General features: G+C 43.6%; 1 protein-coding gene across 1 annotated transcript; it reads right to left on the reverse strand.

The window, feature by feature from the left end:
• Positions 1-1,019: 1,019 nt before the first annotated feature.
• LOC125372101 lies at positions 1,020-7,177 on the reverse strand. Its single transcript, XM_048381107.1, has 2 exons — positions 7,024-7,177; positions 1,020-1,352 (listed from the first exon to the last, which is right to left on the reverse strand). Exons 1-2 carry the CDS (start codon positions 7,125-7,127, stop codon positions 1,100-1,102), a joined length of 357 nt encoding a protein of 118 aa, XP_048237064.1. The 5' UTR covers positions 7,128-7,177; the 3' UTR covers positions 1,020-1,099.
• Between the last annotated feature and the right edge of the window lie 20,250 nt (positions 7,178-27,427).

Raw genomic sequence — 27,427 nt, forward strand, 5'->3', positions numbered from 1 at the left:
TAGGCGCATGATACTCATACTCGTGTTAATTAGTGTGAACAGCACACAATGACTGTTTAGCTGTCAGGTGCTCAAAAAACACTTCTGTTTGACCGTTCATAACGCTCACGCCATGCCACAGGTATGCTGCAAACAGGAATGGCGCAAAACTAAGTTGTCAGACATTTTAATGTTCATCAAAACATAATATTATCTCTTTGGAGACATTCTGTATAGTACGAAAAACACCCATGACTTGCCACGGGCCGGTCGTCCACGTGTGACGTCACGTCAACAAGACAACGATATTCGGTTGGTGCATCTACAGAATCTATAACATACTTCCACATTGGCAGCTCGGACAATTCCTGGGTTGAGACCACTTGGTGGCAGAACCGTACGAAACCGGTTGAAGGAGCACACCATCCGGCCCGACATCCATCGAATACGCCCGGCTTTACTTCCAAGTCACGGTCAGGCACGTCTAGCTTGGTGCTGACAGTATCTGAGACAAGACTTGGACAGTACACTGTTCACAGATGCGTCCACGTTACATCTGGACAACAAGGTTCTACTGGCGTGGAGGAGAACGTTTTAGCGACGGTTGCGTTACTCAACGTCGTCAGTTTTGGGGTGGAAGTGTAATAGTATTGGGTGGCATCACAAGTCTTTGGATAACACAATTCATCATTGTCAATGAGTTTAATTTTAAGGGCGTACACTATCGAGACGACATCGTTCGCGATCATGTTCCACCCTTTGTGGAAATGCAGGAACGTTGCAGTAGGATAATGTCCGCCCACACGTTGCACGTCTTGTGACAGACTTTTTAAGACAAACTAATATCGCCGTACTGCCATGACCGCCTATTTCTCCAGACCTCTCCCCTACAGAACATGACTGGGATGAGGTAGATCGACACCTAGGACAGGTCCAGTACCAGCGGTAACCCTAGCTCAGTTGGACCAATCTTTGGTTGACTTTTGGAACATTTACTTGTTTGCGCTTGCATAGTATTAATTCAAAACATTACTCGATTATTGCTCGCTTGCAGGTTTATTTCGGAATTGAGGATTACATTAGCCATGACCGTGCAGGCGTCATTAGATCAATGTCTCGACTAGCCATAGTAGTGAGTCCTTCTACAGACATAGGTGCTGGAGTAGAAGCCTTTGCTGTATCCAGACAAGTAGAAATAGGGTTTGATCCTTTCCCCGGTAGAGGCGCCCCCGCAACTGTATCTGGCCCAGCGGGAGACTTTGCTTGCACAGCGGGAGGCACAGTAAGACTGGCAGCTACGGCAGGACGTGCATCTGTAGATCGTCCCGAAATTACGTACCACCATACTCCCGCAGTAGGCCTTGCAGGTGCACCTGGAAACACAGCAGGAGAAATCATGAATTCTTGACATTAAACAGCTTACCTTCCAAAATAATACCGAAGCTTATGGGTAATTCGGGTTTGTGTGTGAGTGTCTGTGTTTGTGTGAGTGTGTGTGTAGGTGTTCCAATGTGTAAGTGTGCATATGTGTGTGTGGTGTGTGTGTGGTGGTGTGTGTGTGTGTGTGTGTGTGTGTGTGTGTGTGTGTGTGTGTGTGTGTGTGTGTGTGTGTGTGTGTGTGTGTGTGTGTGTGTGTATGAGTATGTCTGTGTCTGTGTGTATGAGTATGTCTGTGTGTATGAGTATGTCTGTGTCTGTGTGTATGAGTGTGTCTGTGTGTCTGTGTGTATGAGTATGTCTGTGTGTATGAGTTTGTCTGTGTCTGTGTGTATGAGTGTGTCTGTGTCTGTGTGTATGAGTATGTCTGTGTGTATGAGTATGTCTGTGTCTGTGTGTATGAGTGTGTGTGTGTGTCTGTGTGTATGAGTATGTCTGTCTGTGTGTATGAGTGTGTCTGTGTGTATGAGTATGTGTGTGTCTGTGTGCATGAGTGTGTCTGTGTGTGTATGTATGAGTATGTCTGTGTCCGTATCTGTTTTTCCCTTGATGTGACAACACCATGTAATGTCGAGCTGAATTATTTTTCAAAATATATGCGAAGGTAGGACGCAAATACTACACTGCCAACACTAGGAGATAACTTGGTATGTGTTCAACACTCCTGACATTAACATGGTGTGTGTGTGTTCTTCGCTGTAGATGATCAGTCAGATGTTTGACACGCACAAATATTCAGCGTGCCAAGTGTTTGATTCCTATTGAGACCTGCATAGTTTAACTATACCTTAAAGATGCTGCAAACACTGGCCTAATGGATGTCCTGCATAACAGTATTTATAATCCAGTCAAGCATCGTATATTGGATGTTTATAATTTTCATGCATTGGTACGCTGCTTGAGCATGCTTCAAAGGATAGACGATAGCGCATACCAAATGTCCATTTTAGTATCATGTTAAGATAAGGCGAAAACATCGGACAGCTGAATGTCAGGACACAAACACTCCTCCTTTCAGAGAAAATCATGGTATGTCTTGAAGAGGTGACACAGTTCTAGGCACGTGATCGTGGTGCATACTGTACATTCATGTTTAAAAGTCAGAGAAAATCATTTTAGTATATACTTCAGTGTGAAAGACTGAGTTTTCTGAACTTGAGAAAAGAGACATTTTCATTGCAGTGAACATAACACTTAGACATAACATCACTTCTCTGTAACGGACATGAATGGAGGGGTGGGGTGGGGGTGAACAGCGGTAGACATTACATCATTTCCCTGTAACGGAGATGAATGGAGGGGTGGGGTGGGCTGGGGTGAACAGCGGTAGACATTACGTCACTTCTCTGTAATGGAGATGAATGGAGTGCTGGGGTGAGGTGGGGGTGAACAGAGGTAGACATAACATCACTTCTCTGTAACGGAGATGAATAGAGTGCTGGGGTGGGGTGGGGTGGGGTGGGGTGGGGTGGGGTGGGGTGGGGTGGGGTGGGGTGGGGTGAACAGTGGTAGACATTACATCACTTCTCAGTAACGGAGATGAATGGAGTGCTGGGGTGGGCTGGGGTGAACAGCGGTAGACATTACATCACTTTTCTGTAACGGAGATGAATGGAGTGCTGGGGTGGGGTGGGTTGAACAGCTGTAGACATGACATCACTTCTCTGTAACGGATATGAATGGAGTGCTGAGGTGGGATCGGGTGAACAGCGGTAGACATTACATCACTTCTCTGTAACGGAGATGAATGGAGTGCTTGGGTCGGGTGGGGGTGAACAGGTGTAGACATTACATCACTTCTGTGTAACGGAGATGAATGGAGGGTGGCGTGGGGTGAACAGCGGTTAACATAACATCACTTCTCTGTAGCGGACATGAATGGAGGGTTGAGTGGGGTTGAACAGCTGTAGAAATTACATCACTTCTCTTTAATGGAGATGAATGGAGTGCTGGGCGGGGTGAATTTGAACAGCGGTAGACATAACATCACTTCTCTGTAACGGAGATGAATGGAATGCTGGTGTGGTGTGGGGTGGAGTGGTGTGAACAGCGGTAGACATTACATCACTTCTCTGTAAAGGAGATGAATGGAGTGCTGGGGTGGGGTGGGGTGGGGTGGGGGTGAACAGCGGTAGAGATAAAATCACTTCTCTGTAACGGAGATTAATGGAGGGGTGGGGTGGGATGGGGTGAACAGCGGTAGACATTACGTCACTTCTCTGTAACGGAGATGAATGGAGGGGTGGGTTGGGCTGGGGTGAATCGCGGTAGACATTACGTCACTTCTCTGTAACGGAGATGAATGGAGTGCTGGGATGAGGTGGGGGTGAACAGCGGTAGACATAACATCACTTCTCTGTAACGGAGATGAATAGAGTGCTGGGGTGGGGTGGGGTGGGGTGGGGTGAACAGCGGTAGACATTACATCACTTCTCTGTAATGGAGATGAATGGAGTGCTGGGATGAGGTGGGGGTGAACAGCGGTAGACATAACATCACTTCTCTGTAACGGAGATGAATAGAGTGCTGGGGTGGGGTGGGGTGGGGTGGGGTGAACAGTGGTAGACATTACATCACTTCTCTGTAATGGAGATGAATGGAGTGCTGGGGTGAGGTGGGGGTGAACAGAGGTAGACATAACATCACTTCTCTGTAACGGACATGAATGGAGTGCTGGGGTGAGGTGGGGGTGAACAGAGGTAGACATAACATCACTTCTCTGTAACGGACATGAATGGAGTGCTGGGGTGGGGTTGAACAGCTGTAGACATTACATCACTTCCCTGTAACGGAGATAAAGGGAGTGCTGGGGTGGGGTGGGGTGGGGTTGAACAGCGGTAGACATTAGATCACTTCTCTGTAACGGAGATGAATGGAGTGCTGGGATGGGGTTAACAGCGATTAACATAACATCACCTCTCTGTAGCGGACATGAATGGAGGGGTGGGGTGGGGGTGAACAGCTGTAGACGCTACATCACTTCTCTGTAAAGGAGATTAATGGAGTGCTTGGTTGGGGTGGGGTGTGGTGAACAGCGGTAGACATAACATCACTTCTCTGTAGCGGACATGAATGTAGGGGTGGCGTTGGGAGAACAGCGGTAGACATAACATCACTTCTTTGTAATGGAGATGAATGGAGTGCTGGGGTGGGGTGGGATGGGGTGGGGGTGAACAGCGGTAGACATAACATCATTTCGCTGTAACGGAGATGAATCGAGGGGTGGCGTTGGGAGAACAGCGGTAGACATAACATCACTTCTCTGTAACGGAGATGAATGGAGTTCTGGGGTGGCGTCGGGTTGGGGGTGAACAGCGGTAGACATTTCATCACTTCTGTGTAACGGAGATGAATGGAGTGCTGGGGTGGGGTGGGGTGGGGTGGAGGTGAACAGCGGTAGACATTTCATCACTTTTTTGTAACGGAGATGAATGGAGTGGTGGGGTTGGGTGGGGGTTGACAGCGGTAGACATTACATCACTTCTCTGCCACGGAGATGAATTGAGTGTTGAGGTGGGGTTGGGTGAACAGCGGAAGACATTTCATCACTTCTCTGTAATGGAGATGAATGGAGTGCTGGGGTGAGGTGGGGTGGGGGTGAACAGTGGTAGACATTACATCACTTCTCTGTATCGGAGTTAAATGGAGTGCTGGGGTGGGGTGGGGTGGGGTGAACAGCGGTAGACATTACATCACTTCTGTGTAACTGACATGAATGGAGTTCTGGGGTGTGGGTGAACAGCGGTAGACACAAGATCACTTCTCTGTAACGGAGATGAATGGAGTGGTGGGGTGGGGTGGGGTTGAACAGCGGTAGACATTACATCACTTCTCTGTAACGGAGATGAATGGAGTGCTGGGGTGGGGTGGGGTTGAACAGCGGTAGACATAAGATCACTTCTCTGTAACGGAGATGAATGGAGTGGTGGGGTGGGGTGGGGTTGAACAGCGGTAGACATTACATCACTTCTCTGTAACGGAGATGAATGGAGTGCTGGGGTGGCTTCGGGTGGGGGTGAACAGCGGTAGACATTTCCTCACTTCTCTCTAACGGGGATGAATGGAGTGCTGGGGTGGGGTGGGGTTGAACAGCGGTAGACACTACATCACTTCTCTGTAACGGGGATGAATGGAGTGGTGGGGTGGGGTGGGGTTGAACAGCGGTAGACACTACATCACTTCTCTGTAACGGGGATGAATGGAGTGTTGGGTGGGGTGGGGGTGAACAGCGGTAGACACTACATCACTTCTCTGTAACGGAGATGAATGGAGGGGTGGGGTGGGCTGGGGTGAACAGCGGTAGACATTTCCTCACTTCTCTGTAACGGGGATGAATGGAGTGGTGGGGTGGGGTGGGGTTGAACAGCGGTAGACATTTCATCACTTCTCTGTAACGGGGAATGGAGTGCTGGGGTGGGGTGGGGTGGGGGTGAAAAGAGGTAGACATTACATCACTTCTCTGTAACGGGGATGAATGGAGTGGTGGGGTGGGGTGGGGGTGAAAAGCGGTAGACATAACATCACTTCTCTGTAACGGGGATGAATGGAGTGGTGGGGTGGGGTGGGGGTGAAAAGCGGTAGACAATACATCACTTCTCTGTAACGGAGATGAATGGAGTGCTGGGGTGGGGTGGGATGGGGATGAACAGCGGTAGACATTATATCACTTCTCTGTAACAGAGATGAATGGAGTGCTGGGGTGGGGTGGGATGGGGATGAACAGCGGTAGACATTACATCTCTTCTCTGTAACGGGGATGAATGGAGTGCTGGAGTGGCGTGGGGTGGGGTTGAACAGCGGTAGACATTATATCACTTCTCTGTAATGGAGATGAATGAAGGGTTGGGCTGGGGTGGGGTGAACAGCGGTAGACATTACATCACTTCTCTGTAACGGGGATGAATGGAGTGCTGGGGTGGGGTGGAGCGGGGGTGAAAAGCGGTAGACATTACATCACTTCTCTGTAACGGGGAATGGAGTGCTGGGGTGGGGTGGGATGGGGATGAACAGCGGTAGACATTACATCACTTCTCTGTAACGGAGATGAATGGAGGGGTGGCGTTGGGGTGGGGTGAACAGCGGTAGACATTACATCACTTCTCTGTAACGGGGATGAATGGAGTACTGGGGTGGGGTGGGGGTGAACAGCGGTAGACATTACATCACTTCTCTGTAACGGGGATGAATGGAGTGCTGGAGTGGCGTGGGGTGGGGTTGAACAGCAGTAGACATTATATCACTTCTCTGTAACGGAGATGAATGGAGGGGTGGGCTGGGGTGGGGTGAACAGCAGTAGACATTACATCACTTCTCTGTAACGGGAATGAAGGGAGGGGTGTGGACGGGATGGGGTGAACAGCGGTAGACATGATATGACTTCTCTGTAACGGCGATGAATGCAGTGCTGGGGTGGGGTGGGTGTTTGGAGCGGTAGACATTGACATTACTTCTGAACCACTTTCACAGCAGATTATTGTATATGATCAGTAATGTGATCTCTAATATTTTCTAATGTTGATGTCGTCTCTAACGTTAATATAATCTCTAATGTTAATAGGAAGAACATGATAGCAGTTAGTTGAGGATGTGAACCATCACTTGACCCACCTCATATTGGAGCTGCATGTTCTTCTAGATCTATAGCCGTCCGCTGGAGTGCAGGCAACAGCCACGATGAAGAGCCATACTGCGATCTGGAGAAACCCCGCCATGATGAGTCGTACCAAGAGTGTGGTGACAGGTCCATGTTTCAGCTGCACTTTATAGGAAAGTTGGAAATACTGTCAACAATTGATCTAAATGTAAATGCTATTTAGATATACTGGTAGATAATAAATGACACTTCTTTTATTGAAATACGTGGAAAGGTGTGAATGTTTGGCGGTGTCCAAATCTCTCACGTAACACGATAGAGCAGTCGTGGAAAAGTCAAACAGGATATGACACCAGACAATGGATTTAATTTTTTAAACCAGAAGGAAGTCGTGATTTTCTGGTGGTGTCGGTACAGTACATCACACCAGTTTAATGTCAACATTAGAAAATCACACTACACTCTGCTATCAGTGTTTGGCCAAGCGGAGCTCGCGTCACCTGGTAATGCCCCAGCTAGAACGTGTCACAACATCTGGTTGTTTCTGACAGTGAGGCCGCCCACGTGCATTTCCGAAACCACAACTAAGCCACGCCCATTCACCTCAGATCAATTCTGATCAATCGAATGTGGTTATTTCTACCAACACCCTGACGCATTATACCCCACAGCACGCCATGTCTACGCCAAAACACTACTAAGTGAATACTATGCAAATGTTTGTGGATTAAGAAGAAAGATATTATCCCCTGACTATGAAAATATGATTTCAAGACATGGCATATTACCGATCGTTAAGACATGATAAATTACCCATTGTTATGACATGATATTGTACCCCTTCATTAAGACATGATATTTTACCCTTCGTTAAGCCATGATTTATTACCCCTTCATTAAGACATGATATATTACCCTTTGTTAAAACATGATATATTACCCTTCGTTAAGAAATGTCATATTACCCTTCATTAAGACGTGGTATATTACCCATCGTTAAGCCATGATATATTACCCTTCGTTAAGACATGATATGTAACCCTTTGTTAAAACATGATATATTACCCTTCGTTAAGACATGATATATTACCCTTCGTTAAGAAATGTCATATTACCCTTCATTAAGACGTGATATATTACCCTTCGGTAAGACATGATATATTACCCTTCGTTAAGACATGATATGTTACCCTATGTTAAGACATGACATATTACCCTTCGTTAAGACATGATATATTACCCCTTCGTTATGACATGATATATTACCCTCGTTAAGTCATGATTTATTACCCTTCGTTAAGACGTGATATATTACCCTTCGTTAAGACTTGATATATTACCCTTCGTTAAGACATGATATGTTACCCTATGTTAAGACATGACATATTACCCTTCGTGAAGACATGATATATTACCCTTTGTTAAGAAATGATATATTACGCTTCGTTAAGCCATGATATTTTACCCTTCATTAAGACGTGATATATTACCCTGTGTTAAGACATGATATATTACCCTTCGTTAAGACATGATATATTACTTCTTCGTTATGACATGATATATTACCCTTTGTTAAGACATGATATATTACCCTTCATTAAGACGTGATATATTACCCTTTATTAAGACATGATATATTACCCTTTGTTAAGAAATGATATATTACCCTTATATAATTTTGCATAATGACCTATAGTTGCGTCAGTTTTGCTTGTTTCAAATGCAAGTACGGAATGACCGTTGAATTTCGGGTTTCGTCATTATAAAGATTTGATCTTAAAGATTTTTGTTATTTATGACTTTGCTATCCCTGATTATTTATTATAACAAAAACAAGAACAACAGTGTGACTTCATTATAAAGATTGATTGTGAAGATGTTTGTTATTTTTAATAATGCTATCCCTGGTTATTTATTATAACATAAACATTCCTATGAGGTCAGGGGCAATAGAGGAAGCCATCCATGATACTAAATAAAAACACGTATTATCTATTAAGTCTTCGTTTATGTTCCTATTTAGTAGTATGAGTAGTGGTATTGTGTACTTGGATCACGCCATACGACCCCGGAAACTCTCCTTGTTTCAAAGCAAGCAACTGACTACACTATCACATCATCAATCAATATCCCCAGTATGAGGAGTCGGTGAGTTTGTTGCAGGAACTGGAGCAGTATGTGTTGTTGTGTTTCATACAGCTCATGACATGTATTGTGCTGGCGCCATACCACAGGACCTGTGTGAATATTCTGGAGAAAGAGAATAAATAATTGCCAAATGGAGAGACGAAACAGGCTAATAATCATGGTTTAAAACTGGTTTGAAATATTTGTCAGAAAATACCATTTTGGTGAGATTGAGGCGGGGGGGGGGGGGGGGGGGGGGGGGTGAGGCGGGTGTGTGTGTTTGTGTGTGTGTGTGTGTGTGTGTGTGTGTGTGTTTGTGTGTGTGTGTGTGTGTGTGTGTGTGTGTGTGTGTGTGTGTGTGTGTGTGTGTGTGTGTGTGTGTGTGTGTGTGTGTGTGTGTGTGTGTGTGTGTGTGTGTGTGTGTGTGTGTGCAAGCGCTGTGGACCAGGTTGTATGTACAGCCGATGTGTCTTGTAGCATCACTGACTTTGCTGGGTGCGGCGTCAGGCAACATACCAACACTTACAAGTTTATGCAAACTGTGTGATTGGCGGGTGCTACCGGTAGGACGTCATAACCCCTAACACTTGGAGTCATCATTGATTTTCAGTGATCCATTTATATAGGTTTCATCTCTTTGCCTTGTGGGATATGTTCGGCCGGTACTAGTCGTCGAGTCTCGGTATTCTCTGTCGTTGACGTTTTGAATTTCATATAAGAGTTTGATCCACTTGCCTTAAACATACACAATGCTTTGTTTGTTAAACTATCAGTCACTGTTGAATGTAAGGTCAGTGTGACCTAGGAGTTGACACGTGTGACACTGTGCGTCAATGGGACCCTCGACATGCAAAGAGCTTTAGAGACACGTTCAGTGTGGATCGTATTAAGAAGATGAAGGCAGATATTTATGACTTCAGCTTTCCCTTCTCCACCTTCGCGCTACAACTGTCGTAAGTCTGTCATAAGGTATGGGAGTAACGCTCACCTTAGCGCTAAGACCGCTTTTTACAACGGCACCATGGTCAATCACTTCACCGATGTAACACCTTGCTGGGTGTTTGTGGATGTCGCCCTGCTGACCATAGTGGACACTCGTTTACGGGAGGCGGGTGGACGTTTGCCTTCAGTCTGGGGCCCACTTGCACAAAGCGATCTTAGCGCTAAGATGATCGTAACTCCAATACTTCAACATAGGCTTACAATAGTCTTAGCGCTAAGATCGCTTTGTGCAAGTGGGCCCGGGTGTGTCACCATTACTACTCAACTTGCATGGCGACAGGAAGTCCAATGCGTTTGAACACTGGGTCTACGAGAGGCGAGCTACATCCGAGTTTCACCCAGGCTTTGGTTGTCGCAGCAACAGTGTGTACAGTTGCAAGTGATGGGGGTTTGGAGGAGTTGTATGTCGTGTATTTATTACTATGTTTGATGTCAGTAATAAAACTAACCTTTTCCCCTTGTTCCATTATTTACATGTCCTTGAGATCGGAGGATCGAACATGCTCTAACTACGAAGGTTTCAAAGAGCGCCATACAATCTTTGCTCAGATGCTTCAAGGCCTTACTAGAGTATCCAAAAAATGTTTTGGAAGACATTTCCCAATTCGGCGTGTAAGTGACAAAAATGAAGCCCGATGTAATTCTGCATTTTACCTGCCTTAGCATGTGTTTGTGACGGGTGCCACCGATTTGGCAGGATATGTTCACCTTTTCACCTGGTACCATCGCTGTTTGATACTGATTCATAAGCACATGCTCATGGTATAGTCGGAATGGTATGATGGACTCTGCCTTCAGTAGATACAGTCGGAATTGTATGATGGACTCTGCCTTTAGTAGATATAGTCGGAATTGTATGATGGACTCTGCCTTTAGTAGATACAGTCGGAATTGTATGATGGTCTCTGCCTTTAGTAGATACAGTCGGAATTGTATGATGGACTCTGCCTTTAGTAGATACAGTCGGAATTGTATGATGGACTCTGCCTTTAGTAGATACAGTCGGAATTGTATGATGGACTCTGCCTTCAGTAGATACAGTCGGAATTGTTTGATGGACTCTGCCTTTAGTAGATACAGTCGGAATTGTATGATGGACTCTGCCTTCAGTAGATACAGTCGGAATTGTATGATGGACTCTGCCTTTAGTAGATACAGTCGGAATTGTATGATGGACTCTCCCTTTAGTAGATACAGTCGTAATTGTATGATGGACTCTGCCTTCAGTAGATACAGTCGGAATTGCATGATGGACTCTGCCTTCAGTAGATACAGTCGGAACTGTATGATGAACTCTGCCTTCAGTAGATACAGTCGGAATTGCATGATGGACTCTGCCTTTAGTAGATACAGTCGGAATTGTATGATGGACTCTGCCTTCAGTAGATACAGTCGAAACTGTACGATGGACTCTGCCTTCAGTAAATACAGTCGGAATTGTATGATAGACTCTGCCTTCAGTAGATACAGTCGGAATTGTATGATGGACTCTAACCTCAGTAGATACAGTCGGAATTGTATGATGGACTCTGCCTTCAGTAGATACAGTCGGAATTGTATGATGGACTCTGCCTTCAGTAGATACAGTCGGAATTGTATGATGGACCCTGCCTTTAGTAGATACAGTCGGAATTGTATGATGGACTCTGCCTTCAGTAGATACAGTCGGAATTGTATGATGGACTCTGCCTTTAGTAGATACAGTCGGAATTGTATGACGGACTCTGCCTTTAGTAGATACAGTCGGAATTGTATGATGGACTCTGCCTTCAGTAGATACAGTCGGAATTGTACGATGGACTCTGCCTTTAGTAGATACAGTCGGAATTGTATGATGGACTCTGCCTTCAGTAGATACAGTCGGAATTGCCTTCATTAGATACAGTCGGAATTGTATGATGGACTCTGCCTTCATTAGATACAGTCGGAATTGTATGATGGACTCTGCCTTCAGTAGATACAGTCGGAATTGTATGATGGACTCTGCCTTTAGTAGATACAGTCGGAATTGTATGATGGACTCTGCCTTCAGTAGATACAGTCGGAATTGTATGATGGACTCTGCCCTCAGTAGATACAGTCGGAATTGTATGATGGACTCTGCCCTGAGTAGATACAGTCGGAATTGTATGATGGACTCTGCCCTGAGTAGATACAGTCGGAATTGTATGATGGACTCTGCCTTCAGTAGATACAGTCGGAATTGTATGATGGACTCTGCCTTCAGTAGATACAGTCGGAATTGTATGATGGACTCTGCCTTCAGTAGATACAGTCGGAATTGTATGATGGACTCTGCCTTCAGTAGATACAGTCGGAATTGTATGATGGACTCTGCCTTCAGTAGATACAGTCGGAATTGTATGATGGACTCTGCCTTCAGTAGATACAGTCGGAATTGTATGATGGACTCTGCCTTTAGTAGATACAGTCGGAATTGTATGATGGACTCTGCCTTCAGTAGATATAGTCGGAATTGGATGATGGACTCTGCCTTCAGTAGATACAGTCGGAATTGTATGATGGACTCTGCCTTCAGTAGATACAGTCGGAATTGTATGATGGACTCTGCCTTTAGTAGATACAGTCGGAATTGTATGATGGTCTCTGCCTTTAGTAGATACAGTCGGAATTGTATGATGGACTCTGCCTTTAGTAGATACAGTCGGAATTGTATGATGGACTCTGCTTTTAGTAAATACAGTCGGAATTGTATGATGGACTCTGCCTTTAGTAGATACAGTCGGAATTGTATGATGGACTCTGCCTTCAGTAGATACAGTCGGAATTGTACGATGGACTCTGCCTTTAGTAGATACAGTCGGAATTGTATGATGGACTCTGCCTTCAGTAGATACAGTCGGAATTGCCTTCATTAGATACAGTCGGAATTGTATGATGGACTCTGCCTTCATTAGATACAGTCGGAATTGTATGATGGACTCTGCCTTCAGTAGATACAGTCGGAATTGTATGATGGACTCTGCCTTTAGTAGATACAGTCGGAATTGTATGATGGACTCTGCCTTCAGTAGATACAGTCGGAATTGTATGATGGACTCTGCTTTTAGTAGATACAGTCGGAATTGTATGATGGACTCTGCCCTCAGTAGATACAGTCGGAATTGTATGATGGACTCTGCCCTCAGTAGATACAGTCGGAATTGTATGATGGACTCTGCCTTTAGTAGATACAGTCGGAATTGTATGATGGACTCTGCCTTCAGTAGATACAGTCGGAATTGTATGATGGACTCTGCCTTCAGTAGATACAGTCGGAATTGTATGATGGACTCTGCTTTTAGTAGATAAAGTCGGAATTGTATGACGGACTCTGCTTTTAGTAGATACAGTCGGAATTGTATGATGGACTCTGCCTTTAGCAGATACAGTCAGAATTGTATGATGGACTCTGCCTTTAGTAGATACAGTCGGAACTGTATGATGGACTCTGCCTTTAGTAGATACAGTCGGAATTGTATGATGGACTCTGCCTTCAGTAGATACAGTCGAAACTGTACGATGGACTCTGCCTTCAGTAAATACAGTCGGAATTGTATGATAGACTCTGCCTTCAGTAGATACATTGGAATAGCCTTCATTAGATACAGTCGGAATTGTATGATGGACTCTGCCTTTAGTAGATACAGTCGGAATTGTATGATGGACTCTGCCTTTAGTAGATACAGTCGGAATTGTATGATGGACTCTGCCTTCAGTAGATACAGTCGGAATTGTATGATGGACTCTGCCTTTAGTAGATACAGTCGGAATTGTATGATGGACTCTGCCTCCAGTAGATACAGTCGGAATTATATGATGGACTCTGCTTTTAGTAGATACAGTCGGAATTGTATGATGGACTCTGCCTTCAGTAGATACAGTCGGAATAGCCTTCATTAGATACAGTCGGAATTGTATGATGGACTCTGCCTTTAGTAGATACAGTCGGAATTGTATGATGGACTCTGCCTTTAGTAGATACAGTCGGAATTGTATGATGGACTCTGCCTTCAGTAGATACAGTCGGAATTGTATGATGGACTCTGCCTTAAGTAGATACAGTCGGAATTGTATGATGGACTCTGCCTTCAGTAGATACAGTCGGAATTATATGATGGACTCTGCCTTTAGTAGATACAGTCGGAATTGTATGATGGACTCTGCCTTCAGTAGATACAGTCGGAATAGCCTTCATTAGATACAGTCGGAATTGTATGATGGACTCTGCCTTTAGTAGATACAGTCGGAATTGTATGATGGACTCTGCCTTTAGTAGATACAGTCGGAATTGTATGATGGACTCTGCCTTCAGTAGATACAGTCGGAATTGTATGATGGACTCTGCCTTTAGTAGATACAGTCGGAATTGTATGATGGACTCTGCCTTCAGTAGATACAGTCGGAATTATATGATGGACTCTGCCTTTAGTAGATACAGTCGGAATTGTATGATGGACTCTGCTTTTAGTATATAAAGTCGGAATTGTATGATGGACTCTGCCTTCAGTAGATACAGTCGGAATTGTATGATGGACTCTGCCTTCATTAGATACAGTCGAATTGTATGATGGACTCTGCCTTCAGTAGATACAGTCGGAATTGTATGATGGACTCTGCCTTCAGTAGATACAGTCGGAATTGGATGATGGACTCTGCCTTCAGTAGATACAGTCGGAATTGTATGATGGACTCTGCCTTCAGTAGATACAGTCGGAATTGTATGATGGACTCTGCTTTTAGTAGATACAGTCGGAATTGTATGATGGTCTCTGCCTTTAGTAGATACAGTCGGAATTGTATGATGGACTCTGCCTTTAGTAGATACAGTCGGAATTGTATGATGGACTCTGCTTTTAGTAGATAAAGTCGGAATTGTATGATGGACTCTGCCTTCAGTAGATACAGTCGGAATTGTATGATGGACTCTGCCTTCAGTAGATACAGTCGGAATTGTATGATGGACTCTGCCTTCAGTAAATACAGTCGGAATTGTATGATGGACTCTGCCTTCAGTAGATACAGTCGGAATTGTATGATGGACTCTGCCTTTAGTAGATACAGTCGGAATTGTATGATGGACTCTGCCTTCAGAAGATACAGTCGGAATTGTATGATGGACTCTGCCTTCAGTAAATACAGTCGGAATTGTATGATGGACTCTGCCTTCAGTAGATACAGTCGGAATTGTATGATGGACTCTGCCTTCAGTAGATACAGTCGGAATTGTATGATGGACTCTGCCTTCAGTAGATACAGTCGGAATTGTATGATGGACTCTGCCTTTAGTAGATACAGTCGGAATTGTATGATGGACTCTGCCTTCAGTAGATACAGTCGGAATTGTATGATGGACTCTGCCTTCAGTAGATACAGTCGGAATTGTATGATGGACTCTGCCTTTAGTAGATACAGTCGGAATTGTATGATGGACTCTGCCTTCAGTAGATACAGTCGGAATTGGATGATGGACTCTGCCTTCAGTAGATACAGTCGGAATTGTATGATGGACTCTGCCTTCAGTAGATACAGTCGGAATTGTATGATGGACTCTGCCTTTAGTAGATACAGTCGGAATTGTATGATGGTCTCTGCCTTTAGTAGATACAGTCGGAATTGTATGATGGACTCTGCCTTCAGTAGATACAGTCGGAATTGTATGATGGACTCTGCTTTTAGTAGATACAGTCGGAATTGTATGATGGACTCTGCCTTCAGTAGATACAGTCGGAATTGTATGATGGACTCTGCCTTCAGTAGATACAGTCGGAATTGTATGATGGACTCTGCCTTCAGTAAATACAGTCGGAATTGTATGATGGACTCTGCCTTCAGTAGATACAGTCGGAATTGTATGATGGACTCTGTCTTTAGTAGATACAGTCGGAATTGTATGATGGACTCTGCCTTCAGAAGATACAGTCGGAATTGTATGATGGACTCTGCCTTCAGTAAATACAGTCGGAATTGTATGATGGACTCTGCCTTCAGTAGATACAGTCGGAATTGTATGATGGACTCTGCCTTCAGTAGATACAGTCGGAATTGTATGATGGACTCTGCCTTCAGTAGATACAGTCGGAATTGTATGATGGACTCTGCCTTTAGTAGATACAGTCGGAATTGTATGATGGTCTCTGCCTTTAGTAGATACAGTCGGAATTGTATGATGGACTCTGCCTTTAGTAGATACAGTCGGAATTGTATGATGGACTTTGCCTTCAGTAGATTGAGTCGGAATTGTATGATGGACTCTGCCTTTAGTAGATACAGTCGGAATTGTATGATGGACTCTGCCTTCAGTAGATACAGTCGGAATTGTATGATGGACTCTGCCTTTAGTAGATACAGTCGGAATTGTATGATGGACTCTGCTTTTAGTAGATAAAGTCGGAATTGTATGATGGACTCTGCTTTTAGTAGATACAGTCGGAATTGTATGATGGACTCTGCCTTTAGCAGATACAGTCAGAATTGTATGATGGACTCTGCCTTTAGTAGATACAGTCGGAATTGTATGATGGACTCTGCTTTTAGTAGATAAAGTCGGAATTGTATGACGGACTCTGCTTTTAGTAGATACAGTCGGAATTGTATGATGGACTCTGCCTTTAGCAGATACAGTCAGAATTGTATGATGGACTCTGCCTTTAGTAGATACAGTCGGAACTGTATGATGGACTCTGCCTTTAGTAGATACAGTCGGAATTGTATGATGGACTCTGCCTTCAGTAGATACAGTCGAAACTGTACGACGGACTCTGCCTTCAGTAAATACAGTCGGAATTGTATGATAGACTCTGCCTTCAGTAGATACAGTCGGAATTGTATGATGGACTCTGCCTTTAGCAGATACAGTCAGAATTGTATGATGGACTCTGCCTTTAGTAGATACAGTCGGAACTGTATGATGGACTCTGCCTTTAGTAGATACAGTCGGAATTGTATGATGGACTCTGCCTTTAGTAGATACAGTCGAAACTGTACGATGGACTCTGCCTTCAGTAAATACAGTCGGAATTGTATGATAGACTCTGCCTTCAGTAGATACAGTCGGAATTGTATGATGGACTCTGCCTTCAGTAGATACAGTTGGAATTGTATGATGGACTCTGCCTTCAGTAGATACAGTCGGAATTGTATGATGGACTCTGCCTTCAGTAGATACAGTCGGAATTGTATGATGGACCCTGCCTTTAGTAGATACAGTCGGAATTGTATGATAGACTCTGCCTTCAGTAGATACAGTCGGAATTGTATGATGGACTCTGCCTTTAGTAGATACAGTCGGAATTGTATGACGGACTCTGCCTTTAGTAGATACAGTCGGAATTGTATGATGGACTCTGCCTTCAGTAGATACAGTCGGAATTGTACGATGGACTCTGCCTTTAGTAGATACAGTCGGAATTGTATGATGGACTCTGCCTTCAGTAGATACAGTCGGAATTGCCTTCATTAGATACAGTCGGAATTGTATGATGGACTCTGCCTTTAGTAGATACAGTCGGAATTGTATGATGGACTCTGCCTTTAGTAGATACAGTCGGAATTGTATGATGGACTCTGCCTTTAGTAGATACAGTCGGAATTGTATGATGGACTCTGCCTTTAGTAGATACAGTCGGAATTGTATGATTGACTCTGCTTTTAGTAGATACAGTCGGAATTGTATGATGGACTCTGCCTTCAGTAGATGCAGTCGGAATTGCATGATGGACTCTGCCTTCAGTAGATACAGTCGGAACTGTATGATGGACTCTGCCTTTAGTAGATACAGTCGGAATTGTATGATGGACTCTGCCTTCAGTAGATACAGTCGGAATTGTATGATGGACTCTGCCTTTAGCAGATACAGTCAGAATTGTATGATGGACTCTGCCTTAAGTAGATACAGTCGGAATTGTATGATGGACTCTGCCTTTAGTAGATACAGTCGGAATTGAATGATGGACTCTGCCTTTAGTAGATACAGTCGGAATTGTATGATGGACTCTGCCTTTAGTAGATACAGTCGGAATTGTATGATGGTCTCTGCCTTTAGTAGATACAGTCGGAATTGTATGATGGACTCTGCCTTTAGTAGATACAGTCGGAATTGTATGATGGACTTTGCCTTCAGTAGATACAGTCGGAATTGTATGATGGACTCTGCCTTTAGTAGATACAGTCGGAATTGTATGATGGACTCTGCCTTTAGTAGATACAGTCGGAATTGTATGATGGACTCTGCCATTAGTAGATACAGTCGGAATTGTATGATGGACTCTGCCTTCAGTAGATACAGTCGGAATTGTATGATGGACTCTGCTTTTAGTAGATACAGTCGGAATTGTATGATGGACTCTGCCCTCAGTAGATACAGTCGGAATTGTATGATGGACTCTGCCTTCAGTAGATACAGTCGGAATTGTATGATGGACTCTGCCTTCAGTAGATACAGTCGGAATTGTATGATGGACTCTGCCTTCAGTAGATACAGTCGGAATTGTATGATGGACTCTGCCTTCATTAGATACAGTCGGAACTGTATGATGGACTCTGCCTTTAGTAGATACAGTCGGAATTGTATGATGGACTCTGCCTTCAGTAGATACAGTCGGAATTGTATGATGGACTCTGCCTTCAGTAGATACAGTCGGAATTGTATGATGGACTCTGCCTTTAGTAGATACAGTCGGAATTGTATGATGGACTCTGCCTTCAGTAGATACAGTCGGAATTGTATGATGGACTCTGCCTTCAGTAGATACAGTCGGAATTGTATGATGGACTCTGCCTTCAGTAGATACAGTCGGAATTGTATGATGGACTCTGCCTTTAGTAGATACAGTCGGAATTGTATGATGGTCTCTGCCTTCAGTAGATACAGTCGGAATTGTATGATGGACTCTGCCTTTAGTAGATACAGTCGGAATTGTATGATGGACTCTGCTTTTAGTAGATACAGTCGGAATTGTATGATGGACTCTGCCTTTAGTAGATACAGTCGGAATTGTATGATGGACTCTGCCTTCAGTAGATACAGTCGGAATTGTATGATGGACTCTGCCTTCAGTAAATACAGTCGGAATTGTATGATGGACTCTGCCTTCAGTAGATACAGTCGGAATTGTATGATGGACTCTGCCTTTAGTAGATACAGTCGGAATTGTATGATGGACTCTGCCTTCAGAAGATACAGTCGGAATTGTATGATGGACTCTGCCTTCAGTAGATACAGTCGGAATTGTATGATGGACTCTGCCTTCAGTAGATACAGTCGGAATTGTATGATGGACTCTGCCTTCAGTAGATACAGTCGGAATTGTATGATGGACTCTGCCTTCAGTAGATATAGTGGGAATTGTATGATGGACTCTGCCTTTAGTAGATACAGTCGGAATTGTATGATGGACTCTGCCTTCAGTAGATACAGTCGGAATTGTATGATGGACTCTCCCTTTAGTAGATACAGTCGGAATTGTATGATGGACTCTGCCTTCAGTAGATACAGTCGGAATTGTATGATGGACTCTGCTTTTAGTAGATACAGTCGGAATTGTATGATGGACTCTGCCTTCAGTAGATACAGTCGGAATTGAATGATGGACTCTGCCTTTAGTAGATACAGTCGGAATTGTATGATGGACTCTGCCTTTAGTAGATACAGTCGGAATTGTATGATGGTCTCTGCCTTTAGTAGATACAGTCGGAATTGTATGATGGACTCTGCCTTTAGTAGATACAGTCGGAATTGTATGATGGACTTTGCCTTCAGTAGATACAGTCGGAATTGTATGATGGACTCTGCCTTTAGTAGATACAGTCGGAATTGTATGATGGACTCTGCCTTCAGTAGATACAGTCGGAATTGTATGATGGACTCTGCCTTTAGTAGATACAGTCGGAATTGTATGATGGACACTGCTTTTAGTAGATAAAGTCGGAATTGTATGATGGACTCTGCTTTTAGTAGATACAGTCGGAATTGTATGATGGACTCTGCCTTTAGCAGATACAGTCAGAATTGTATGATGGACTCTGCCTTTAGTAGATACAGTCGGAATTGTACGATGGACTCTGCCTTTAGTAGATACAGTCGGAATTGTATGATGGACTCTGCCTTTAGTAGATACAGTCGGAATTGAATGATGGACTCTGCCTTTAGAAGATACAGTCGGAATTGTATGATGGACTCTGCTTTTAGTAGATACAGTCGGAATTGTATGATGGACTCTGCCTTCAGTAGATACAGTCGGAATTGTATGATGGACTCTGCCTTCAGTAGATACAGTCGGAATTGTATGATGGACTCTGCCTTTAGTAGATACAGTCGGAACTGTATGATGGACTCTGCCTTCAGTAGATACAGTCGGAATTGTATGATGGACTCTGCCTTTAGTAGATACAGTCGGAATTGTATGATGGACTCTGCCTTTAGTAGATACAGTCGGAATTGTATGATGGACTCTGCCATCAGTAGATACAGTCGGAATTGTATGATGGACTCTGCCTTCAGTAGATACAGTCGGAATTGTATGATGGACTCTGCCTTCAGTAGATACAGTCGGAATTGTATGATGGACTCTGCCTTTAGTAGATACAGTCGGAATGGTATGATGGTCTCTGCCTTTAGTAGATACAGTCGGAATTGTATGATGGACTCTGCCTTCAGTAGATACATTCGGAATGGTATGATGGACTCTGCCTTTAGTAGATACAGTCGGAATTGTATGATGGACTCTGCCTTCAGTAGATACAGTCGGAATTGTATGATGGACTCTGCCTTCAGTAGATACAGTCGGAATGGTATGATGGACTCTGCCTTTAGTAGATACAGTCGGAATTGTATGATGGACTCTGCCTTCAGTAGATACAGTCGGAATTGAATGATGGACTCTGCCTTTAGTAGATACAGTCGGAATTGTATGATGGATTCTGCCTTCAGTAGATACAGTCGGAATTATATGATGGACTCTGCCTTCAGTAGATACAGTCGGAATTGTATGATGGACTCTGCTTTTAGTACATAAAGTCGGAATTGTATGATGGACTCTGCTATTAGTAGATACAGTCGGAATTGTACGATGGACTCTGCCTTTAGCAGATACAGTCAGAATTGTATGATGGACTCTGCCTTTAGTAGATACAGTCGGAATTGTACGATGGACTCTGCCTTTAGTAGATACAGTCGGAATTGTATGATGGACTCTGCCTTCAGTAGATACAGTCGGAATTGTATGATGGACCCTGCCTTTAGTAGATACAGTCGGAATTCCCTGATGGACTCTGCCTTCATTAGATACAGTCGGAACTGTATGATGGACTCTGCCTTTAGTAGATACAGTCGGAATTGTATGATGGACTCTGCCTTTAGTAGATACAGTCGGAATTGTATGATGGACTCTGCCTTCAGTAAGTACAGTCGGAATTGTACGATGGACTCTGCCTTTAGTAGATACAGTCGGAATTGTATGATGGACTCTGCCTTCAGTAGATACAGTCGGAATTGTATGATGGACTCTGCTTTTAGTAGATAAAGTCGGAATTGTATGATGGACTCTGCCTTTAGTAGATACAGTCGGAATTGTATGATGGACTCTGCCTTTAGTAGATACAGTCGGAATTGTATGATGGACTCTGCCTTTAGTAGATACAGTCGGAATTGTATGATGGTCTCTGCCTTTAGTAGATACAGTCGGAATTGTATGATGGACTCTGCCTTTAGTAGATACAGTCGGAATGGTATGATGGTCTCTGCCTTTAGTAGATACAGTCGGAATTGTATGATGGACTCTGCCTTCAGTAGATACAGTCGGAATGGTATGATGGACTCTGCCTTTAGTAGATACAGTCGGAATTGTATGATGGACTCTGCCTTCAGTAGATACAGTCGGAATTGTATGATGGACTCTGCCTTCAGTAGATACAGTCGGAATGGTATGATGGACTCTGCCTTTAGTAGATACAGTCGGAATTGTACGATGGACTCTGCCTTTAGTAGATACAGTCGGAATTGTATGATGGACTCTGCCTTCAGTAGATACAGTCGGAATTGTATGATGGACCCTGCCTTTAGTAGATACAGTCGGAATTCCCTGATGGACTCTGCCTTCATTAGATACAGTCGGAACTGTATGATGGACTCTGCCTTTAGTAGATACAGTCGGAATTGTATGATGGACTCTGCCTTTAGTAGATACAGTCGGAATTGTATGATGGACTCTGCCTTCAGTAAGTACAGTCGGAATTGTACGATGGACTCCGCCTTTAGTAGATACAGTCGGAATTGTATGATGGACTCTGCCTTCAGTAGATACAGTCGGAATTGTATGATGGACTCTGCTTTTAGTAGATAAAGTCGGAATTGTATGATGGACTCTGCCTTTAGTAGATACAGTCGGAATTGTATGATGGACTCTGCCTTTAGTAGATACAGTCGGAATTGTATGATGGACTCTGCCTTCAGTAGATACAGTCGGAATTGTATGATGGACTCTGCCTTTAGTAGATACAGTCGGAATTGTATGATGGACTCTGCCTTCAGTAGATACAGTCGGAATTATATGATGGACTCTGCCTTTAGTAGATACAGTCGGAATTGTATGATGGACTCTGCTTTTAGTATATAAAGTCGGAATTGTATGATGGACTCTGCTTTTAGTAGATACAGTCGGAATTGTATGATGGACTCTGCCTTTAGCAGATACAGTCAGAATTGTATGATGGACTCTGCCTTCAGTAGATACAGTCGGAATTGTATGATGGACTCTGCCTTTAGTAGATACAGTCGGAATTGTATGATGGACTTTGCCTTCAGTAGATACAGTCGGAATTGTATGATGGACTCTGCCTTTAGTAGATACAGTCGGAATTGTATGATGGACTCTGCCTTTAGTAGATACAGTCGGAATTGTATGATGGTCTCTGCCTTTAGTAGATACAGTCGGAATTGTATGATGGACTCTGCCTTTAGTAGATACAGTCGGAATTGTATGATGGACTTTGCCTTCAGTAGATACAGTCGGAATTGTATGATGGACTCTGCCTTTAGTAGATACAGTCGGAATTGTATGATGGACTCTGCCTTCAGTAGATACAGTCGGAATTGTATGATGGACTCTGCCTTTAGTAGATACAGTCGGAATTGTATGATGGACTCTGCTTTTAGTAGATAAAGTCGGAATTGTATGATGGACTCTGCTTTTAGTAGATACAGTCGGAATTGTATGATGGACTCTGCCTTTAGCAGATACAGTCAGAATTGTATGATGGACTCTGCCTTTAGTAGATACAGTCGGAATTGTACGATGGACTCTGCCTTTAGTAGATACAGTCGGAATTGTATGATGGACTCTGCCTTTAGTAGATACAGTCGGAATTGAATGATGGACTCTGCCTTTAGAAGATACAGTCGGAATTGTATGATGGACTCTGCTTTTAGTAGATACAGTCGGAATTGTATGATGGACTCTGCCTTTAGTAGATACAGTCGGAATTGTATGATGGACTCTGCCTTCAGTAGATACAGTCGGAATTGTATGATGGACTCTGCCTTCAGTAAATACAGTCGGAATTGTATGATGGACTCTGCCTTCAGTAGATACAGTCGGAATTGTATGATGGACTCTGCCTTTAGTAGATACAGTCGGAACTGTATGATGGACTCTGCCTTCAGTAGATACAGTCGGAATTGTATGATGGACTCTGCCTTTAGTAGATACAGTCGGAATTGTATGATGGACTCTGCCTTTAGTAGATACAGTCGGAATTGTATGATGGACTCTGCCATCAGTAGATACAGTCGGAATTGTATGATGGACTCTGCCTTCAGTAGATACAGTCGGAATTGTATGATGGACTCTGCCTTCAGTAGATACAGTCGGAATTGTATGATGGACTCTGCCTTTAGTAGATACAGTCGGAATGGTATGATGGTCTCTGCCTTTAGTAGATACAGTCGGAATTGTATGATGGACTCTGCCTTCAGTAGATACAGTCGGAATTGTATGATGGACTCTGCCTTTAGTAGATACAGTCGGAATTGTATGATGGACTCTGCCTTCAGTAGATACAGTCGGAATGGTATGATGGACTCTGCCTTTAGTAGATACAGTCGGAATTGTATGATGGACTCTGCCTTCAGTAGATACAGTCGGAATGGTATGATGGACTCTGCCTTTAGTAGATACAGTCGGAATTGTATGATGGACTCTGCCTTCAGTAGATACAGTCGGAATTGAATGATGGACTCTGCCTTTAGTAGATACAGTCGGAATTGTATGATGGATTCTGCCTTCAGTAGATACAGTCGGAATTATATGATGGACTCTGCCTTCAGTAGATACAGTCGGAATTGTATGATGGACTCTGCTTTTAGTAGATAAAGTCGGAATTGTATGATGGACTCTGCTTTTAGTAGATACAGTCGGAATTGTACGATGGACTCTGCCTTTAGCAGATACAGTCAGAATTGTATGATGGACTCTGCCTTCAGTAGATACAGTCGGAATTGTACGATGGACTCTGCCTTTAGTAGATACAGTCGGAATTGTATGATGGACCCTGCCTTTAGTAGATACAGTCGGAATTCCATGATGGACTCTGCCTTCAGTAGATACAGTCGGAACTGTATGATGGACTCTGCCTTTAGTAGATACAGTCGGAATTGTATGATGGACTCTGCCTTTAGTAGATACAGTCGGAATTGTATGATGGACTCTGCCTTCAGTAGATACAGTCGGAATTGTACGATGGACTCTGCCTTTAGTAGATACAGTCGGAATTGTATGATGGACTCTGCCTTCAGTAGATACAGTCGGAATTGTATGATGGACTCTGCTTTTAGTAGATAAAGTCGGAATTGTATGATGGACTCTGCCTTTAGTAGACACAGTCGGAATTGTATGATGGACTCTGCCTTTAGTAGATACAGTCGGAATTGTATGATGGACTCTGCCTTCAGTAGATACAGTCGGAATTGTATGATGGACTCTGCCTTTAGTAGATACAGTCGGAATTGTATGATGGACTCTGCCTTCAGTAGATACAGTCGGAAGTATATGATGGACTCTGCCTTTAGTAGATACAGTCGGAATTGTATGATGGACTCTGCTTTTAGTATATAAAGTCGGAATTGTATGATGGACTCTGCTTTTAGTAGATACAGTCGGAATTGTATGATGGACTCTGCCTTTAGCAGATACAGTCAGAATTGTATGATGGACTCTGCCTTCAGTAGATACAGTCGGAATTGTATGATGGACTCTGCCTTTAGTAGATACAGTCGGAATTGTATGATGGACTCTGCCTTCAGTAGATACAGTCGGAATTGTATGATGGACTCTGCCTTTAGTAGATACAGTCGGAATTGTATGATGGACTCTGCCTTTAGTAGATACAGTCGGAATTGTATGATGGACTCTGCCTTCAGTAGATACAGTCGGAATTGCATGATGGACTCTGCCTTCAGTAGATACAGTCGGAACTGTATGATGGACTCTGCCTTCAGTAGATACAGTCGGAATTGTATGATGGACTCTGCCTTTAGTAGATACAGTCGGAATTGTATGATGGACTCTGCCTTTAGTAGATACAGTCGGAATTGTATGATGGACTCTGCCTTTAGTAGATACAGTCGGAATTGTATGATGGACTCTGCCTTCAGTAGATACAGTCGGAATTGTATGATGGACTCTGCCTTCAGTAGATACAGTCGGAACTGTATGATGGACTCTGCCTTCAGTAGATACAGTCGGAATTGTATGATGGACTCTGCCTTTAGTAGATACAGTCGGAATTGTATGATGGACTCTGCCTTTAGTAGATACAGTCGGAATTGTATGATGGACTCTGCCTTTAGTAGATACAGTCGGAATTGTATGATGGACTCTGCCTTCAGTAGATACAGTCGGAATTGTATGATGGACTCTGCCTTTAGTAGATACAGTCGGAATTGTATGATGGACTCTGCCTTCAGTAGATACAGTCGGAATTATATGATGGACTCTGCCTTTAGTAGATACAGTCAGAATTGTATGATGGACTCTGCTTTTAGTATATAAAGTCGGAATTGTATGATGGACTCTGCTTTTAGTAGATACAGTCGGAATTGTATGATGGACTCTGCCTTTAGCAGATACAGTCAGAATTGTATGATGGACTCTGCCTTCAGTAGATACAGTCGGAATTGTATGATGGACTCTGCCTTTAGTAGATACAGTCGGAATTGTATGATGGACTTTGCCTTCAGTAGATACAGTCGGAATTGTATGATGGACTCTGCCTTTAGTAGATACAGTCGGAATTGTATGATGGACTCTGCCTTTAGTAGATACAGTCGGAATTGTATGATGGTCTCTGCCTTTAGTAGATACAGTCGGAATTGTATGATGGACTCTGCCTTTAGTAGATACAGTCGGAATTGTATGATGGACTTTGCCTTCAGTAGATACAGTCGGAATTGTATGATGGACTCTGCCTTTAGTAGATACAGTCGGAATTGTATGATGGACTCTGCCTTCAGTAGATACAGTCGGAATTGTATGATGGACTCTGCCTTTAGTAGATACAGTCGGAATTGTATGATGGACTCTGCTTTTAGTAGATAAAGTCGGAATTGTATGATGGACTCTGCTTTTAGTAGATACAGTCGGAATTGTATGATGGACTCTGCCTTTAGCAGATACAGTCAGAATTGTATGATGGACTCTGCCTTTAGTAGATACAGTCGGAATTGTACGATGGACTCTGCCTTTAGTAGATACAGTCGGAATTGTATGATGGACTCTGCCTTTAGTAGATACAGTCGGAATTGAATGATGGACTCTGCCTTTAGAAGATACAGTCGGAATTGTATGATGGACTCTGCTTTTAGTAGATACAGTCGGAATTGTATGATGGACTCTGCCTTCAGTAGATACAGTCGGAATTGTATGATGGACTCTGCCTTCAGTAAATACAGTCGGAATTGTATGATGGACTCTGCCTTCAGTAGATACAGTCGGAATTGTATGATGGACTCTGCCTTTAGTAGATACAGTCGGAACTGTATGATGGACTCTGCCTTCAGTAGATACAGTCGGAATTGTATGATGGACTCTGCCTTTAGTAGATACAGTCGGAATTGTATGATGGACTCTGCCTTTAGTAGATACAGTCGGAATTGTATGATGGACGCTGCCATCAGTAGATACAGTCGGAATTGTATGATGGACTCTGCCTTCAGTAGATACAGTCGGAATTGTATGATGGACTCTGCCTTCAGTAGATACAGTCGGAATTGTATGATGGACTCTGCCTTTAGTA

Source organism: Haliotis rufescens, unplaced genomic scaffold (genome assembly GCF_023055435.1).
Source record: "Haliotis rufescens isolate VD_foot unplaced genomic scaffold, xgHalRufe1.0.p SCAF_35, whole genome shotgun sequence".
NCBI classification, from domain to species: Eukaryota; Metazoa; Mollusca; class Gastropoda; order Lepetellida; family Haliotidae; genus Haliotis; species Haliotis rufescens.

What these genes read in the sequence shown, in the direction of transcription:
- LOC125372101 (XM_048381107.1), bottom strand. Translation starts at nt 7,127, where the DNA reads ATGGCGGGGTTTCTCCAGATCGCAGTATGGCTCTTCATCGTGGCTGTT. An exon ending in ACATGCAGCTCCAATATGAG is followed by an intron (nt 1,353 to 7,023) that starts GTGGGTCAAGTG and finishes CTGTGTTTCCAG; the next exon opens with GTGCACCTGCAAGGCCTACT.